At 41.1% G+C, this 19,094-nt stretch overlaps 2 protein-coding genes and 1 long non-coding RNA gene across 4 annotated transcripts in view; 1 reads left to right on the top strand and 2 right to left on the bottom strand.

Annotated features, from left to right (window-relative positions):
• abr (ABR activator of RhoGEF and GTPase) overlaps positions 1-5,025 on the bottom strand; it is a 119,201-nt gene extending 114,176 nt beyond the window's left edge. Inside the window, exon 1 of the mRNA XM_085288598.1 lies at positions 3,949-5,025. Coding sequence (XP_085144724.1) covers positions 3,949-4,765 — 817 coding nt within the window. The 5' untranslated portion in view covers positions 4,766-5,025. The remainder of the gene's footprint in view (positions 1-3,948) is intronic.
• A 2,851-nt stretch (positions 5,026-7,876) lies between these two features.
• Positions 7,877-18,018, bottom strand: aspa (aspartoacylase). 2 transcript variants are annotated; one of them, XM_085288593.1, is made up of 7 exons: positions 17,981-18,018; positions 16,754-17,164; positions 14,781-14,976; positions 12,267-12,360; positions 11,364-11,471; positions 9,184-9,293; positions 7,877-8,989 (listed from the first exon to the last, which is right to left on the bottom strand). In XM_085288593.1, exons 2-7 carry the CDS (start codon positions 16,993-16,995, stop codon positions 8,798-8,800), a joined length of 942 nt encoding a protein of 313 aa, XP_085144719.1. In that variant the 5' UTR covers positions 16,996-17,164; positions 17,981-18,018; the 3' UTR covers positions 7,877-8,797. The 2 variants fall into 2 exon arrangements, with proteins under 2 accessions (XP_085144719.1, XP_085144718.1); XM_085288592.1 differs by lacking the exon at positions 17,981-18,018 and having other exon boundaries at positions 16,754-17,259.
• Positions 18,019-18,194: 176 nt separating this feature from the next.
• Positions 18,195-19,094, top strand: part of LOC146565440 (uncharacterized) — a 31,474-nt gene continuing 30,574 nt past the window's right edge. Inside the window, exon 1 of the long non-coding RNA XR_014894097.1 lies at positions 18,195-18,428. This is a non-coding gene — a long non-coding RNA (uncharacterized LOC146565440). The remainder of the gene's footprint in view (positions 18,429-19,094) is intronic.

The raw sequence follows: 19,094 nt of genomic DNA, 5'->3' as shown, positions 1-19,094 counted from the left end.
AATTACACTGCTTTAAATAGCTGGGAGAGCTAAAAACTGGACTGTGTTCATCACTTCTAGCAGGAGTATACTGTATGTTGGCATGTGCAGACTGGACTAAAGAAAATCAAATACCCGCAATAACTATATTGAATTCAAAGACCTATTTTATGAATTAAAATGAATTAAACAACAATGCTTACTGAAACACTGTCACAATAAGAATGGATTCCTGTCAGGTTTCAGACCAACTGCGAATCAGAGGTGAATCAGGAGGAATACTGAAAAACCATAGCGATGGACAAAGACTCACATGACCTGATGGATGACCGCTTCCTAGGAAATGCACACTACACAAAGGCATCAATATGAGCAACACCCCTGGCATTCGCCAACAGCTTGTGCGTATGTGCAAGTGGGAGTAAGGGGGGACTTCATCCCATAATGCTGAGTGACCAGAAGGGCAGATGACTGTTGTTGTTTAGATTATAAAAGATGACCTTAAGCCCCTCTACATCCTCCCACAGGTTCACACACCCTCCCCATTGTTTTAGCCACAATTAAAGTCTTTCCACTGATTATCCCAGTTGTCAGAACAAAACATCAATATCCTGTTGGATAGCAAAGATGGAATAGATTAAGAGGCTTACAGTAAGTGGTTTTCCTTACTGACCCACAGGTTTATGGGAAAATGCATCCCCTGACCTGTTGCAATGGAAGAGCAAACAGCGTGTCATGGTGAAAAGCTCAGCAGCTGTTTTCTGCTCTTTTTCTCAAGACCATCAATTCCTGTATTTCAGACACCAAACTGCCTCTTAAGGCATAAGACCCCATTTAACAACGTCCAACACATTCGTGTGTCTTTGACACAAAACGGCTCTTAAAAGAAAATTTTACATTTTTGCTTAAATGAATTTCAACTCCAAATGAAGCAAAGAGTAGTGCCACAGCGTCGGTACTCATAACACAATGCCTGTTTGTTACTTCTCCATTTTTGGCTTCTGACCCAAACTTTAAAAACTGCCACTTTTCCAAATCCCTGCACATCAGCCAAACCAGTCAGTAACCACCAAATCAATGAGCAGAGCCATAACAATGAAACTGTGAGCTTACAATTAGTGTCAAGCGTTCCATAATCTTTTCATATTTAAAAGAACAGAACAGACTAGGGAACTGGGGATGTGTCACAGTGTATTAAAAAAAAAAAAAAAAAAAAGCCTTCCTCAATCTATTCTCATGTTTAAGTTACTCATTCACTCCTGACTCATGACAAGCAAACCATCTCCGTCAGTATTGCCAAACTTCTTAAAACAACGCCACAGAAAGACGTGACTCCAGTTTCCTGGATTAGTATTTAAATTATTACTTAAGCTCAGTCTTTGCTTCCAAGTAAATTATTTTCTTAGAGTCCTGCCCTACAGTTTACGAGGGAATTTCTGACCACTGTGAGCGCCTCTGATGAAAGGACGCCTTAAAGAAAATGTTCTGCGTCGCTTTTTGTTGACAGTTGGACGAGTGGTCCGATGGCATGCGTTGTAAATATGGAAGTAGACATAAAGGATGTTTGTCCAGTCCAGCACACAGACAGGAAATATGGGGAGACACATGCAAGGAACTGCAAGCACCTCTGCAGTTCAATATTTAGCACCTCTCACCTCAGATACAAAGTGTCACGGGCGAGTGTTCTCCACAACCCTTTCTTCTTTCAGAAAACATCTGTGTTTCGTCCCTTTTGTCTTTTATTCATATTTTGTCTCCCTTCTCTCTACAATTTCCCACTTTATTCTGCTTTCCCGTTTGGAGTTTTTAGAAACCACTGCCCAGCCCTTACCAGAAATTATACTGAGGCCTGTAAGAAACTCTTACAGGCCTCAGACACAGGAAGAGACAATGTGCCACAAATGTCATAAAGACTTGTGGCAATGACATAAAGTAGCTCAGTGCCAAGTTAAACAAATCTTAACTTTGAGGTGCGACCTTTAAGTGACTAACAACAGCATGGAAGAAAAATCTTGACTAACTTCAAACCACCTTGTAGACTAAAGCTCATCACTGACGTTTCTACAAATAAAGACACAGCCCTAGCTAAAATAAGATAAGCTGACATTATATACGTTTACCAGAACCATGCATTGCAGCAGTGAAATGCACAACATGCACAGCCACCTCTATGCTGGTTTTCTGGTTACTCATGCAACTTGTGAGGTGTTTCAACTCCAAAACTCACTGCGTCAAACAGCACTTGCATGACATCAGAACAGGACTTTAAGTCCGTTTACAATAAATCCACTGACTAACATCCCAACATGCTCAATATGACTCATATCATAAAAGACGCCAGACTGTTCAGTGCATGTGGCTGTATCTGTATTTACCACCAACTGAACTGAAGCTCCTTCAAGGGTGATGTGACACTATAGACCTCTTACAGATCGCTGATATAGAAAGGGAACATTTTGTCTTCAAGGTCAATATAGACAATGTAGAGTACTTCACACAAGTGAAGATGGTTTCATTTAACCGCTAACCTTCTAATCTACATGATTAAAAAGCCAGTGGTATGCTCGAGTGGGGCTTTGCAAAGGAAATCCTGTCCTTATCTTTACACCTACTGCTTACCTTATCCTGCAGTAGGTCTGTTATAACAGGTGGTAGTTCTCCTAATGTCTGATATCTACAACACCACTTAGAGCATTTAGTCTATTATGGATCTGTTCCTCAGCCACACTTATACAGGGTTTTATTTGTTTCATGAAATCCACTCCATCCAGCAGAGTCAGGTAGTCATACGCTGATAAACATTTTCTTCTTGATCAAGCAAAAACAAAATTAATAAAGTAAAAGTACTGATCTGTTACGCAGATCTCTATTATTTGAAGGTAAATTCAGCTTAATATTAACTAGGGTTTGGAGTTACATGCAAGACACTTAGTAGAAATAAAAGTCATGGCACAAGTCTGACTTGTGTGAGAACATTGAAGAGCAGTTATTAAGAGAAGTTATTCTAGGCAACTGTGTTGCTTTATTGACCTTTGTTTTTTTGTTGTTGTTGTTTTTTTTTTGGGGGGGGGGGGGGGGGGTGGTTATATTGGTAAATGAAACAACCTGAGCAACTAAGGCGTAAAAATAAGTCAGAACACAGAAAAACATATTTCCAACAGAACAAGTGTGACATTTGGTCTAAAGACCATACCCTTTGCTTTTTAAAAGAATGGCATTTCCTTGACACGCCCCATTCAGCATGCAAAAATAAGCTACTGGAGACTACAGCAGAGAAACAGGTGTTTGCACTGTGCATTTGTCCAGGACAATACTACAAATATTTTGTAACAGCACTCAGCAATTAGTTTGGCACACGGTAAACTTGTTTTTTCTCCGTGGGTGAATCTGAAAAGCTAAAATGGGGTTACATGAATACACCTCGTCTTGCGTTTTAAACAAATAAAGATCATCTCTAAACCAGGCACACTCGTGCCAAAATACAGACTGATTTCGTATTATTATCACTGACTAACATAAGTGCATTTGCATCTGCTGAGATTTCCTTTATTTTCACTGTGGAAGGAGGAAGTAAGAGCCAGAAACCGATGAATTGCATAACACTGCTGATCAGCTGTAAATGACTGAGTACTGGAGCACAAAATCAATTGCAGTACTCATACTGGTTGCTTAAAAAAAAGCACCCTGCAAATAAAAACATGCCACATTTAATTCAGTTTGAAGTAAGCTGCTACCTGTAGATATGATTTATGGAGCCTTGGGTCTTCCCTTCCCTGACATCGGTGCCTTTGACACGTTTAAAATGCTTGACTACAGATCCCATCTGGCTTTTACACTATAAATCCAGAATTAAAGCCTAGCTTAGCTGCCAATGATCTTCCAACCAGGCCATTTCATGTAGTAAAATCTAATTTACATATTGCACTTCTTATTTATAGCCATTACCGGCGACAGTGGTGTTGACATTACCTGCGGAAGAGGAGTCATCGTGGTCGGAGCTCAGGTACCCATCACTCCTCCTCTCTGGGGTGCTGCACCCCGAGCCTCGGGAGGGTCTGCGTTGAATGTGGGGGAAGGACGGTGACAGTCTGCCATCATCGGAGTCAAACTCCCTGCTGTGGCGGAAAGGCCGCCGGCTGTCCCGGTGAGCGCTGGAAGTCTTCTGACCGTCTCTTCCCGCAGTCTTTGGTGCCAACAAGTTATTCCTGACGAAATTTTCATTCAGCTCCAAATCCTCATATTCCCGGTCGCTGCCTTCCTCGTTGTCATTTGCACGCTGGACGATGGCAGGGGCCGTGTCCACTCTACAAAACATGGGCTTCTGTGGCGGAACCGGGATAGGGACTGGTTTGCCCATCTTGCCGCTGAACCTGCCTCGCTCCCGGCCGAAGGAGCTGGTGAGCCCCGCTGTGTTGCTACCCGCAGCGTGGTGCTTCATGCCACCGGGGTCCAGCGCCTTCATCCTCCCCTCGTCACGCTCGGCGTCCCGCCGCGGCGGTTTCCTGATATTCTCCGTTTTGGAAAAGGTCGACATGTCAGCGTTAAAGTTTTCATCTTTGCCTTCAAACCTTTCCGGGTCGTTTCTCTTCTGTCGGGCCACGGTGGTCTCCAGGTAAATCACCTTGAATTTCTCCTCTGCCAGAGCCTTCTGGAGCCTCTTCAGGTTGGCTTTGCATGTCTCCAGCTCGGACTCGATGTCCTCTACAGAGTTCAAATCCATCTGGGGTACTTTTCCGTCGGGAAATTCTTTCCTCCAGTGTTTTTCGAATTCCTCCTGCTCCCACATATTGATGTTCACGCGGGGCTTCACGCCCGTCGCAGTCTTGTCATGCAAGTCAGAAAATATTGAAGCTAACTGTTGTCTTCACCGACACTGTCGCGTAAATCCACGTTCCTTTCTCACTTGTTTTCCGGAAAAGAAAAAACAAACAAATAAACGGTATTAACTTGAGCACTTTCTGACCATCTTGCACCTCCTACACGTAACTGGCGCACGGCGCACTCCTGCGTTTAATGCAGACAAGTTTGCCACTACGCTGAAAAGTTTCGAGACTTCCTGTATCCAGACGTGGTGCGTTCAGGTGCCGCTGGGAGAATTAATGTGGCCATGGTTTCGTGACAGCATTATCCAATCAATACCGCGGATTCTGAAGTGGATGTGTGCGGTATAGCCTGGTGGCAAAAAAAAAATGTTTAAAAACAAGCAAACAGAAAAAACAACAACAAATAATAAAAAAAAAAACAATTATTATAAGGATGAGGGCAGGGATGTTAGAATATTATAACTCATGACTAATATTTCCATCGATTGCTAACACTGTATCTGCGGATAAACTAACCAGTTTTACTTGAACGCTATTCTTGAATTTCTTTTCACACCTTATAATAATAATAATAATAACATAAAAAAAAATCCGACAGGATCTGAATGCAACAAGCACTGCTACAGGAAAGCAACCGTGCTTGGTGGTGCACATTTAATCAGAATCAGAATCAGAATACTTTATTGATCCCTGGGGGAAATTATTTTTTGTTACAGTGCTCCATTTTAAACCAACATTAAGACAAGACAGACAATACGCTAACTAAGAATAGTACAATAAAAGAAATTATATTCCAGATAAAGGTTGATCTGTTTGGTAGTTTGTATCTTTGCCAGTTCAGTCTATTGTGAAGAAACACTGCTGATCTAAATATACTGTCAACTTGTTTCTATTCTGTTGTTTGTGGTTTTCTATTTTAGCCACACTGGTGGTCTGTTGAACAAAGATGCTGAACAAATCTTGTTACAGTGTTGACACATTTTAAAAACCTTTAATGATATACAGGAAGCTCAAAAACCTGCAAGTTGCTTTAAATGACACAAAAAATTAATTCCTCCTGACCACATTTCAGCTGCATACATATATACACGGGCACACTGGGCAGCATGTAATGTTGCAGACCAAGCAGACTGAAAGCAGATGTTTGGTTTGCTTCCCTATAGCTACAGGTTTCGGTGGTTTGACATTAAGGAAGGGACGAGGCACTTTTCTTTTTTCTTTTTTTTTATCTATCAGGTAGCTTGTTATCTGTCTGCAGAGGAAACAAAAATACTGCAGGAACTCATGTACAAAAACCTTTCACACGCACCTGTCTCTTCAATGCTATAACTTCAAGCACACATCCTCCTTCTCCTCCTTGTTTTCAAGCCTGCTAGTTAACGATTGCTAAACAGTGTGTTGAAAAAAAGGTCAACTTGATTCCCCATCTTGATTTGTGGCACAGCAGAAAAATATTTATTGGACATTTAGCTGGTAAATAATTAAGTATGTGTCATTTTGAAGACTCTCCATGTCTGTGATTTTCATATGAACAGAGCCCATCTCTTGGAGACTCATCTTCCATAAAAAAGTAAACGTAAAGCATGATTATCAAAATTCATGCAGCTATGTCCTGATAATATTAAAGAAGAGCCTGGTAAGAAGCCAGACAGGAGCCTTCCAGTAAAATAGAGTGTAATGCTATACAACATAGAAGAAAGTTATCTGTGCAGACAGAGAGAGGCGGGTGCAGGCAGAGATGGGTGCTTGGTATTTCTGAGTGCCCATTTGGATAACCGCCCAGAACTGAAAGATCATTCTCCTGAAAGCTTTCAGTGGCCATTGATCCGCACTCATTGCAAGCCTGGGGGCCTGTATTGGGTTACTGTAATGAATAGTCTACAAAGACTACGACCAGCTATGAAGCTAGATTACCAATCACAGGCCTGATACGACAAAGAAAGCATAAAACGTGGACTTTTCCTGGTTAGTCTACAAGTTATAATAAAGACAGCTAGCTTTGGGGACTGCATAAACATGACTGTGTAGCTGATCCAGCCATACTTCTCATGCTTTACTCATTTCATCGCTTAACATCAGTGAAACAGACACCTAACAAGTTTGCTCAGTGTGTGGTATTCAGTCGACAGATACCTGAGTGGGTAAACGATGCAGAAGAGTGTGCACAAAGCTGGAATTCTGCTTTAATTACATTTCGCAGCTACAACCACACCTACCACACTGATCAGAGGTGCTCAATAGATAACCAGAATGTAACAATATTATAAAATGCCTGTTAAATGAGTTCCCTTTTGTGTGAGTGTGTGTCATATATTCACAGCTTAAATAACACCTCCAGCCCAACAAGCTGTGGGTATGTACTCTGTGTTACTATCCAACCCTTTTTAGTGAACATATTCTTAAACTTTTCCACACACCTCTCAGCACTCCTTCACCTCCATTCAAATCCAGATGCCTTGGATTCCTGAAACACTAAACTCAGATAGTGACTCGAATTCTTTGCTGCCATCAACAAAAAGAGAGACGCATGAACAAACTATCCAGCTATGTTATAATTACAGCACTTAGTGTCATTGTAAATACATATGGGTGCCTTCTACGGTACGGCACATGTATAATATATAAAATATATAATATTGTAAGTGTCAAAGTTGTATTGAAGCTTATACCTAAAGTCTTATGGGACAAGAGTACTTGAAATAAAGGCATTGAAAGTGCACATATTGAAACATATTGATGGGTCAAGTGTTTAAAAAAAAAGAAAGAAAAAAAAATACCACACAAGTAGAGAGCTGCAATTTTTCCTTAGTGGGTCAGCAGCTCTGTGATCAGGAGAGCTGCTGTAAAAGTGGATAGGTTCTTGTGACACATGATGCACCAGTGACACACAAAGGAGCAAAACAACTGGCTCGGACACGATTCCACCGGCTGCACCCTCCAGTATATTCTGTACTGCACCACAGTGCATGGTGTGAGGGACTTTAATCAGTGGTTGCATGACGCCCTCTTGTGGCCACATGCCCTGCAGGACTAAACGAGCGTGAGTCAAAGCAGCACACATAGTAAAACACACAGTAGTACAACATTTATTGGTAGGATCATTTCCGCAGGACTTCTAGTACAGTGAATTTCACTAATCACAGAAATGATTCTAACAGATATATTGCTCAAGTCTAAGACCACAGCGAGACACTTTGGGACAACATAAAGATGAAAACATTAAAAAGTAAATATGCTTTCCAGGATGCGAAGTTCTATGCATCCCTTTGAAAGCAAACTTACAATACAAGTATATCAAAATAGACAGATATATTATAAAAACACATCTCACACTGCATCTGGTTTATGTGGGAGAGATCTTAGACTGTAATCGAAACTTTTAACCGAGACATAAAATCTACAAAACTCTACTCCAGATTTGTTGCACAACTGTCTCTGAAATCTCAGTTAAGGCAAAAAAAGGACAGCACCACAGATGCAACCAACGGAGTTACAGGTAGGTAGTATCAAAGGCCACAAAACAACCCCCCCACCCCTACACGTGATACAAATATATTTTCAGAAAAAAGACAAACATCTACAGTTTGAGTCAAAAGTTTGCAGGTGACGATCCTCTACACAGCCTTCCTGAGCAGTAGTTGGAAACGTAAAAGGAGTGTTTAGGATGATTGAGGAGCCATCAATGATTAGGCCTAGTCTTTAATATAATAAAAATCTAGTTGATTTAATGTAAATATGTACAATATCATAAATACACAATAATATAGTAGTCTTCAGATCAAAGACTGTCACAGTGCCTGCACAAATGTTCTTTGCATAGTTAAGTGATTTTCCGATAGTGAATGCATAAAAACCTAAATCAGTTTGTAAAAGATGGAATCTAACCTGCAGGATTTCTGCTGTTTTCTAACAGAGCAAAGTGCAAAATCTTGATACAGTTTGCTCCTGTGGCTAATACATAATCATGATTGCTGTTAGCCTTAAGAAACAGTTCTTCATGCTTTTATGATGGCACTTGCTACCAAGGTTTCTCGCCTGGTGGTTATAAATGCCTGTTGTTTCTCATAATAGGCTGCCTCGTTAATAAAAGTGGGATAGACCGTCCCGGAGCCTTGGTAGTGAATGGTTTTTCCATCAAATGTCTGGAACATTGGGTCACCAGGGTTCAGCGGCTCCCAGTCACAGTCCTGCAACAATAACAAGCAAGAGCCACAGGAAAAGTAACTCGAGTATGTTGTTTAAACTGAAACAATACATCCTCACGTCATCTAAAGAAATCTCATTTCCTCCTTAAAGCAGCACATTTATAGACTCAACGGTCCAAACATGACATGAATGCTAGAGATTGAAGGTGAGAGCAATTCTAAATTTGAATATTTACCTGCAGGTTGGGGTGAACCATGGCTATGATGTTTCCATTGGCGTCTCGGGGGTAGTCGATCCACTCGAGGACTCGGAAAACTTCAACTGTACAAGGAGGGAACTCCACACCTAAACAGCACAGAAAACACAGAGAGAGTATGTGAGTGGATTGGGATAACATAATGAAAGCTGGAGTTAGACTGAATTCCTAGAGTTAATGTCCCCGGGTTTAGAACAAGCCTAAAAAAATAAATAAATAATTAAAAAAGAAGAAAAATAGATTTAAATAAACATTCGAACACTATTTAACAAACTGTTTCAAGGGCAGCTTTATTATAGGTCCTCAGAAGGGTATAAAAGCTGTAGTACGTTAAGGCATCGAGTCGCGATATCTCCTAGACGACCAGTAGATCAAACATTAACATTAAGTCAGTGCAGAAATTTATCTTCACATGGAAGGTAAAGCCCCACTCTTACAGGTGAAAAGTCATCTGCATCACCTAGCAGTTGTCGAATTGAAGGGCAGCTTGTTAAAAAAAAACAAAAAAAAAAACTCACTGAACAAATGCACCTTGCTTCCCAATTGAACTTGTCTGTTTTTTATGCTACTATACCATACTTGACTGGCACTGTGGTGCAGTGGTTACCAATTTAGCTTGAAAGCAAAAAGCTCCTGGGTTCAAACCCAACAGCCTTTGTGCATGGAGTTTGCTTTGTGTGCTCTTCCTGTGCTTCTGTGGGATTTCTCCAGTTTGCACCCACAGTCCAAAGACATGCTTGTTAGGTTAAGAGGCAATTCTAAACTGGCTGCAGGTGTTGGTCTCTTTATGACAGACTGGTGAAAGGGTAACCAAACTTTTGCTAAGATGAATAAGCAGGGTAAGCAGAAGAACATTGATGGATTTATAATAGTTGCCTGATCTTTATAGAACTCTGATTGGCCTGAGAAAACCTGAAAACAGAGCTCAGAGAAGGTGCTTAAGTGCAGTCGTCACCAAAATCTTGTTGTCTACCGCTTTCTTTATTCAGCTAAATCTAACTCGTGACATTGCTATCAAACAGATAAAGATAATATGCATTATATTACCTCTGCATTATTACGTATGTAGATTTTTCACTCTGGACCACAGTAACGAGCTCAGTAACATTTTAAAACTTGGTTTTGATTTTATTTATTTTTTGAAGTACAGATTAGTGGAAAAAAAGACGTTACCTTTACTTTATATTAAGATGGGCATAAAATACACAGTAAAACATAAATCAAACTAATGTCACACAATGGACAAGTTGCCAAGTTTTCATGAGATTGTTCAACTGTGATTTGAAACCAGAGTGTCCTTGTTCAACCTTAGGAATTACACACGAGGTTTGGTAATGTTTGGCAGAGCTCTGACATTAGGCAACCATTTCACCTTCACTCAGCTGTATTCATATGCAAGTAGCAGTGCGGAACAGGAAGGACAAATGCTTCTGAAGTTTTAGTTTCCCTGCTTAATGGGGGGGGGGGGCTATCCTTCTGAGCAAGCCTTGTATAGCTAAAGGACTTGTTTCATCATGCTGCTCAGCTGCAAAGCGCAGGAACACCGCTTCAACACCATGCCAGAACATTCATTATCACCACGGTGGTCCTAAGACAGAAGACTACCACCCCAGTGCCAGCCAGTCCCTAATGACATGGAAACTGACCAACTCCCAGTTAGCGGCCCTTTCAACGGCGGGACAGTTGGGGAAACCAACAGCCTGCAATTCTAACTTGGCACAGATCGCATGTTTCCGTAAAGATATGAGGGAAACGCTGCCCTGCACCTAAACACTGAGAACACTCTTTCGTTTAGGGGGGGGAGAACGAGCCGAGTGGAGGCGTAACGCAGATAAATTTAGAGAGCGAGGACTAGGTACATCTGGATGAGTCAGATGGTCACCCATGGGCATTTTGTCACAAAACGTTTCTCATCACAGGGATGCTGACAGATGGTAAACAACTCACTTTTCTATTATATAACACATTATGAATCACACTTGCTGTTTTTGAGCCCAAATTCTGAACACTGTTTAATACTTTGTAACTTCTGTAAGAGCTACTTCAGAGGTCATTCATTCTTCACACTATGCTGCAGTGCTATAACCCTTTAAAGTCTTGTGACACAGCCTGTTGTCATGTAGCTAAATGTGACTACAGCTTAACACTTCAAGTCTCACCTTCATTAAAGAGTTCAATAAAGTCCAGAGCATGTTTCAGTATCACTCGCATGGCTTCAAAGATGTTGCTTCTTAAAACACCTTGAGGCTGAGGACCCACTTCCAAACCTGCATAGAAGAAAACAATCAAATGATTCATCTGCAAGTAAAAGATTTTCTACCAGCTGAACGTATACTCCAGTTAGATATGTTAAATGTGTAAGGGCTAAGGGCTAGCTGGGATTTGTCGAGGGTGGCACACAACCAAACATGACTGTACTCGATGCAGTGGCTGCTCTGCAAGAGTCAGTAAAAGTCATACACGGTTGCATGCTCGAGAATCATGGCTACACAGAAAACAGGCACAAGGCCTCAGGTTTAATATAGGAAACTGAAACGACAACATTTAAAAGACCACAAAGAGATACAAAATGACCACAAAAATGTGCAAAATGACGAAAAAGCATTGAAAATGGCAAGAAAGGGATGAAAAACCACAGAGGAAACAAAAAGAACTCCAAATAACTGCGATACGACCAAGCGATTAAAATAAATGCGATCGAAAGACCTAATTACCAAATCAACAATTAAGAAATGATTCACACTTTATTCACCTAGGGGTCATTTTTAACCCGAGGACAACACAAGGGTTAAGCTTACAAGTGCCCATAATGATATTTGTTATTCTGTACACTGTTAGTCTGTAAAATATGCTAGAATCACCACAAAATTGACCACAAAGACACACCACACAGCCAAACACCACCTACAAAGCAACTAGAAAGTGCTGAAAAACAACAGTTTGTGTCATTACGTGCTCGGGGTTGAACCCCCTTCTTTAAAACAATGGCTTTAAAACCTGTTTTTCTTAATCCACCTCTGCCACTGTCCACAGATAAACCTGGCTGGACTACAGAGACTCACCAACAGGGTGCTTGGCGACAGAGCGTGAAGTGGAATATTTCAGAAGAGGATGTTCATTCATCAGAACAAGACAACTGGCTGGAGCCATGGCTTTCTACAAGACAAGAGAACAAGAACATCATATAAAAAGCAGATAAAAGAAAGCCAAACACAAACGCACAAAGGCAAAGGTGTTACGGTCGTGCTCGATAGAATGGAAAATGAAATCTAAACCAACTAACGCTGTATCAAAAACGACTGTGTGGGGAATGAAGTTTAAGCTGGTGGGCTATCTTCGTTTGTCAGCAGAGGCTCGAAATCCTTTTCAGAAGGAACACCATCATAGTGGTCGCCTTCATCATTAAATTAAAAGCTGTTTCTCTAACATTAAACTGGCAGCGGTTCAGATCATCTGCCGAGGGGTAAATCCTTCAAAGTATGAGACAGAGTAATCGGTACCGTACTAGACCTGAGCCCTTTTCTACCTTGTGCGTTTGCGATTATCAACAAACACGAGCAAAGCGCCTGAAGTCACAGCATCTAAACCGGAGGCATTTACTAAGCTGGTGAATATTTATGAAGTCTATGAATCCTTATATAACTGATGTCTGTGTATTGGTGGGGCAGTTTACAGTTTTAAAACTTAAGAATGCATTTCCCGTGAGGTGTATTGTACAAAAGACATGTTGCTTTTGGCTTCATTTCTCCTCCCTGCAGGTGCTCACCATGGATTGTTATTAAGAACGAGAAAGGAATGCAACAGCTGGCATTTTAAGATGGAAGTTAATGTAAAGTAATAAGAGGGGTTTGCCTTGTCATTACCATGAAGCAATGTGAATTTTCGAGGTTGTATTAATGTCTTAAAACAAATTATTTATAAAGATTTGCTGTCTCTGGAGCATTTTATGCTTCTTTGTTAGTTCCCATGTGGGATTTAATCAGTGTAAAGCTGTTGTTACACATGCAGTTTATCACTAAAATATTTGAGAAGTCCAACACTGGACAATGTCCTGATCAGCCAATAGCCAACACTGTTTTGGGCTAAATGATACCCAAACGCACTGTTGATTATTTTGGCACCTTTATCCCATTTGGTAGTCAGCAAAGAAGTCCTGTGTTACAGTCAAGTATGAAACATTTTGGGAGGGCAGATCTAGTTCAGCACCATGTTGATTATGCTGAGACCTTCTGGTACAGCAGCTCTCCACAATAAACATGCCACAGACTCCTCTGAGAACAAGCTTGTTAGGGTTACGTCCAAGATTTTTGGACAGATCTGTGACATTTATGAAATTCTCGTTGTTACAGTGGAAAGAAGAATTGCTTGAATTAAAGTTATGTTTTACTGGCAGAATTATAACTTTTGGTTACACCAGAGAAAATCAGGTGTTGTTACATAATTATTACAAAGTGTTGACTAACGATATTCTCTTTCAGATTGAAAGGTTCCAAGGACAAAAATAAATGTATACATTGCTGCAGTGCTTTCAAAACAGTGACTTTACCCTTTTTTTGTGTTAAAGCCACAATCAATTAGAGCCCTGTTTGTTTTGTTGCTCTCCTTAGTCATCACTATTAAGTAGCTTTCATTGCATGTGTTTTTGTTTTAGTTGGTTTTGCTTGGATTGAACATCTGGCATCTCCTCCACTTGTCCCTTGGGAGGCCCACTAAAAAGGGCAGGAATAAAAAAATAAGCATTTAGTTCTTTTTATTTTATTCTCAACAATGTAATTATAGCCCAGTTCATCTGTACTTACTTTACTTAATGCTGTCAGATAAAATCCATCTTGTAAGAGAGACACTGAACATCTAATGGTTTATATTATCTCCTAAGGCTCATCTGGGAATTTGGCTGAGAGTACAAAGACAACAAGGATCCTTCTGGGGTATTTGGATGAGCCTAACATGGATGGATTTACATCTCTCAACTATCTCAACTAAAGCTCAGCAAACAGATCAGCCTCAGACGGAGGTCAGAGAACGACACAGGTTGAGAAGTTGAGCTACATCTCGTGTTTCTCCACATACTGCACAGTGTGCAGCACAGACTATGAGTGGAACAATCATGCAGTAATATTATACAGTCGCAATGATGCCTGCTGAATAATGATATATAATTTGGACTTTCTGCAAATATAATGGCAGCACTTGATGACAGTGATTGTTTTATCTCGTTTAGGTCTCAGTACTCTTTTTTTTTTCCATGTTAACCATCAGTCGATTTTTAACAAACTGCAAATCTTGCCAAACTACTCTTTTCATCACTGATTAAGCTTGCCGGTCATTACAGTTGAAGTACGTGGTTAAAATGTCTCAACGGTTGTAGAGAAAAGGTTCCACAAAAGCTCCTCTCAAATACTAGAAGTTACTGGATGTAACTACAGTTCTGTGAGCATAAGTGTAGCGCCCCAACAGGCTTCACCACTGTTTGTGTAAACTGGTCAGAGGGGTGGTCAGATTTTAGGGTGTGATAGCTCTTCTCATAAAAAAGTCCCTACAGTGTATATGTTTGTTTGTATTCTCAAGGCCGCCACCTTTATGTAATTCATCATCTGCAGATTGAAGTGGTCTTTGGAGCTTTCCAGAATCAGAGTGCAGCCCATGTTGGATGTCGTGTTGTGAAGGTCAAAGATGACATCGTAGGCCTCCGGGCTTCCTTTGGGACCAAATATCCTGTTGATCTCCTGGGCTCTCAGCACCTCATAGGGCAGGTCATTTCCACCTGGGGCACTGCAGGGTGTGTGCAAACACATAAAGCATGTTAGAGCTGCCACAAGCCTAACTATTCACATACTATCACACAAGTCAGCTCAAAGAACAATGAATCATGTTAATTATTTACACAAGAGTGTCCTACATACACTTTAACCTAACGGTTGGCTAAAAGGGAAAAGGCTAGTATGTCGGGGTTAAACTCCACATGCAGAACTTCATGGTTAAAGTATTGGCAGCCATGGAGTCAATGCTGGGAAGTAGTAGCTGCATTCAGTAGGCCAGTGGCCTCCTTCTGTCAAAGTTAAGAAGAAACTGTATTCATTAACTCCAAGTCTTAGGATCTTTCCAAAGTGTATTTTGCCCCCGGGCCTTGCTCTGACCAGAGGACGAGTGCTGCCCACTTTCACGCTCTTATAAAGCATTTCAAAACACCAACCAGTCTAGGTCATTCTCCACGCTATAGCAGAATAGCACCTCTACTGTCTGTGTTGTTTTGCCTCCCTCACATCTGTCATTTACTCCCTGTTTTCAGAGACTGTCCGGTATTGTCTGGACTGCTGGGAAATAAGCACACAAGCACAGTGTAAGCAGCAGCTGATGAAGTGGACTCCCAAAATTCATCTGAAGGGGTCAAGCGGGTGCTAATTTTGAGGGAAGATGTCATTCTATACAAGGGGGGGGGGGGGGGGGGGGGGGAATGACATCATGATGAGCTGTTTTTGGAAAGAGTCTCCAACTGTTTAATCTTCTTATATGTTGCCTTCAGAGAGGCCAAATAGTGAACATGCTGGAGAGCGCTGAAGAAGATCTTAAAGTGTCAACTAATGCTTGTACGATGAGGCCGGAACGCTTCACTCATTCGGTTTGAGCTCTGGGCATCACTTCAGCTTCACTGCTAAGAAATTATGTGTCACCTCTGTATATGCTCAGCGCTCAATTCACTTAAGTGATATGGTGCTAGCTGCACTCCATTAAAAGGGCTACTACAAATGATGAAGGATATTTTTCAATGAGAATTTTAGGAAAATATTATGCAGCAATAATTTTAAAACTGTACTTCAGTAAATGCATACAGATGACAGGGAAAATGCACACCATAATAACACTTTGTATGATTAATGAATAGATGCTGTTATCCAACCACATTTCTAAATGGGCTGTGTGCACGAACAGACACAAGGGATCACAAGGGCCAGCGTTTGCGTAAGACTTCGTTTTACGGTGTAGTGCACATGAAAAAGAACAAACAAACAAACAAACTAAAAAACGTCTTCAATCATTTGCAGCTCGGTCACGTTCCGCTCACGTTTTTCCTGCAGGCCGACAGTCAGCTGAAGTTCGGGAGGAGGGGGCTTGCTGGAGGGGGAGACGCCACCGATGGTAAACACACACGTCCCAGCTTACCTGCCATAGTAAAGCTTTGATGGCAAAGTCCACGTGATGGATCATATTTTAAAGACATGTGCAGCCCCTTTTCTTTCTTACGGATACATTGATATGTCGCGTTGTGTTACGTTGACTCATTTGTCCGGTACAGCGCACACATGCAAACGGCTATGCCAATAATATTGCATAATTGTGCAGTCATTAGATTTTTCCACGGACTGTAGGGACATCTTCCACTGCTTGGTTGCGATTAATTAAGACAAACATCTAGTATGCGTGGGTGCCCTTTCTTTAGCTGACCCAGTTCAAAATAAAGCCAGTAAATCCTGACGTTACATCTCTTACACGCCAGCAGGAAGTTACCATTCAACATGTAGTTCAACAGAGACTCCAGAGGCGTACCTACCTTAGGTTTTCTGGGGTGAAGGCTCGGTTCAGATCCGTGTCTACATATCTGGTGCACTTCTCCACAGCCTTGGGATTGGTGATAAAAGGTACGGCCTCGACTCCCTTCCTCTGTATTTCGGTGCCGTTCTTCGTCCACAGGTTAACGAGCGTCACGCCTGACATCTCGTTTCCGTGTGTCCCTCCGAAAATCGCCACTCTCCTCGCCTCGCTGAAGCGCGCCGTGTTGTTGTAAGAAGACATGCCCGGGTGGTAGTAACTGTGCAGAGTGTGGATGAAGACACGCTGGTCTCCTTGGCGTAAGAAGCAGAGGAAAAGTTCTCCAGCTTGGAGCTTCGCAGCCTCGCTGTTTAAATGCCTGTTGACGCCGCACGCTTACGTAACGTGCCCGCTGGGTTGCCGTGGTCAGTCCCTGTGCGTGGAAAAAAAAAGTTGAACACGGATAACTGGGGTTGCAGGCGAAACTCCCGTTAACCAGGTTCCTCCCACTGTTTACCTGTCACTGTCAGAACTGTAGACAAGAAGAGTTTCCGGTGATGCTCTTTCAAAATAAAACGTTACTTACATTAAGTAGTCATTTAAAGAGGGATCCAAAAAGAACATTGAAAACCCTAAACCTATAAATATCCTGATTCTAGTACTTTCAGTTGTCTTTTAATGTGTACTAGTATTAGTGAGGCCAAATAGTGAACATTTTGGATACACACACATCATAACTCGCTTACTCTGGAAACATTTGTGGTAAACTGCACTGTAAAACCTAATATTGTGCTCACTTAAAAATTAAATTGAACGAACTCAGTTTTTATCACCTTGTTATTAACATTCGGTTTACTTAAGTTAGTAATTTCATTCAAAAAGCTGATCAACTCAAGTAAACTGGAAATTTTGCTTTTCAGTGGTGGAATGTAACATTTACTCTATTCCGTACTTAAATAGGCTGCAGCTCACATGTTGAGCCTTTGGCTTTCCTTTTATGTTTCTCTCTATTGCCGCGTTGCTATATTTTATTTCATTATCTGACAGTTTATTATTATACTGTATATGTTTTATATATATATATATATATATATATATATATATATATATATAAATACAACTAAAATTATTAAATAGTAAAAAATTTTATTTGCTTTTTCTCGTTGCCCTTTTCTTGTGTGTCTTTTTTGTTTTTTATTTTTAGACAAAAACAAAGAACTAGATTGAGAGCGTGCATCTGAGGTCATACCAGGGGTCTCCAACTCTTGTCCTCAGAGCTATTGTCCTGCAGCTTTTAGATGCATCCTTGTTCCGACACACCTGAATTAAATGAATGGCTTTTTACCAGGCCTTGATGGCATGCTGAAGAGGTAATTCAACATTTCATTCAGCTGTGCTGGGGTAGGAATGCCTCTAAAAGCTGCAGCACAGCAATTTTAAATAAACCCATATTAAGTGGTCTTTTTCATTAACATTAAAGCATGACTTAACAGAGAAACAGACAAAAGACAGTCTCCTTTGAGTAGAAGGATATGGTTTGAAAATGCCATGTCTCTACTTTCCTCCTCTCTGGCAAAGATGTTCATGGCCTGCACGGGTGTTTCTGGAATATGCTGAGCAAACTTAGGAGCAGCTGGAGAAGATTCAGCTTAAGTGGTTATTTTTGGCGTCGCTGTGATACACTGATGACTGATTTGGTGAGTAAATGTTTACTCTTATGCAAGCTTTTTTGTGCTTTCTCGCAGTTTAGCACCAGGTTTTGACCTTGCTAGCTAGCTAGTGTTAGCCTAGCTTTCGTATGACCGATGCTTTGTGTGAATGCTGCTTCCTCTTGGTTCATGTTAGTTAAAAATGTACCCACAGCTATTTAAAAAAAAAAAAACCTTATGTAAAAGTCAGTGAAATTTACTGTTGCTTTGAAATGGAAATGTGAACTTAGTAATTACTAGATAAGAGAGGAGCTTAAAGTTTTCCAGTCAGTAGCGGTTTTTGATACAGACCACGCAGACCGCGGTAAAGTGAGCCGTCATTTGTGAGCCGCGGTCAAGCCAGCCGCCTCCTATCCGCCGCATAAATTTCCTTGCGCTTTTACACCAGTCTTTACGGTAGCGCCTTTTCGCTTTATGTGCCGATTGAAAGCCTATACCCGCGCACACGTGCACGCGCGCGCACAAATTACAATGTAACGGCCCGATACAGTCAATACAATTATGGAAATGTCAGAAATTCATTAAAAATCATCCTGAGTAGTTGATGTACAACTTTCAACAGATTCTTTCTCTGGGACACCTCCTGTACCTGTGTGCCAAGTTTCATCGAAATTTACTGTAGAATTCCTCAGAAATTAATGGAAACATTTATTC

This window comes from Mchenga conophoros, linkage group LG10 (genome assembly GCF_057382185.1).
Source record: "Mchenga conophoros isolate Kocher_MC1m ecotype Shallow Benthic linkage group LG10, M_conophoros_male_GT1.1, whole genome shotgun sequence".
Taxonomy (NCBI): domain Eukaryota; kingdom Metazoa; phylum Chordata; class Actinopteri; order Cichliformes; family Cichlidae; genus Mchenga; species Mchenga conophoros.
The sequence above is the reverse complement of the archived record's forward strand: the minus strand, read 5'-3'. Positions and strand labels throughout refer to the sequence as shown.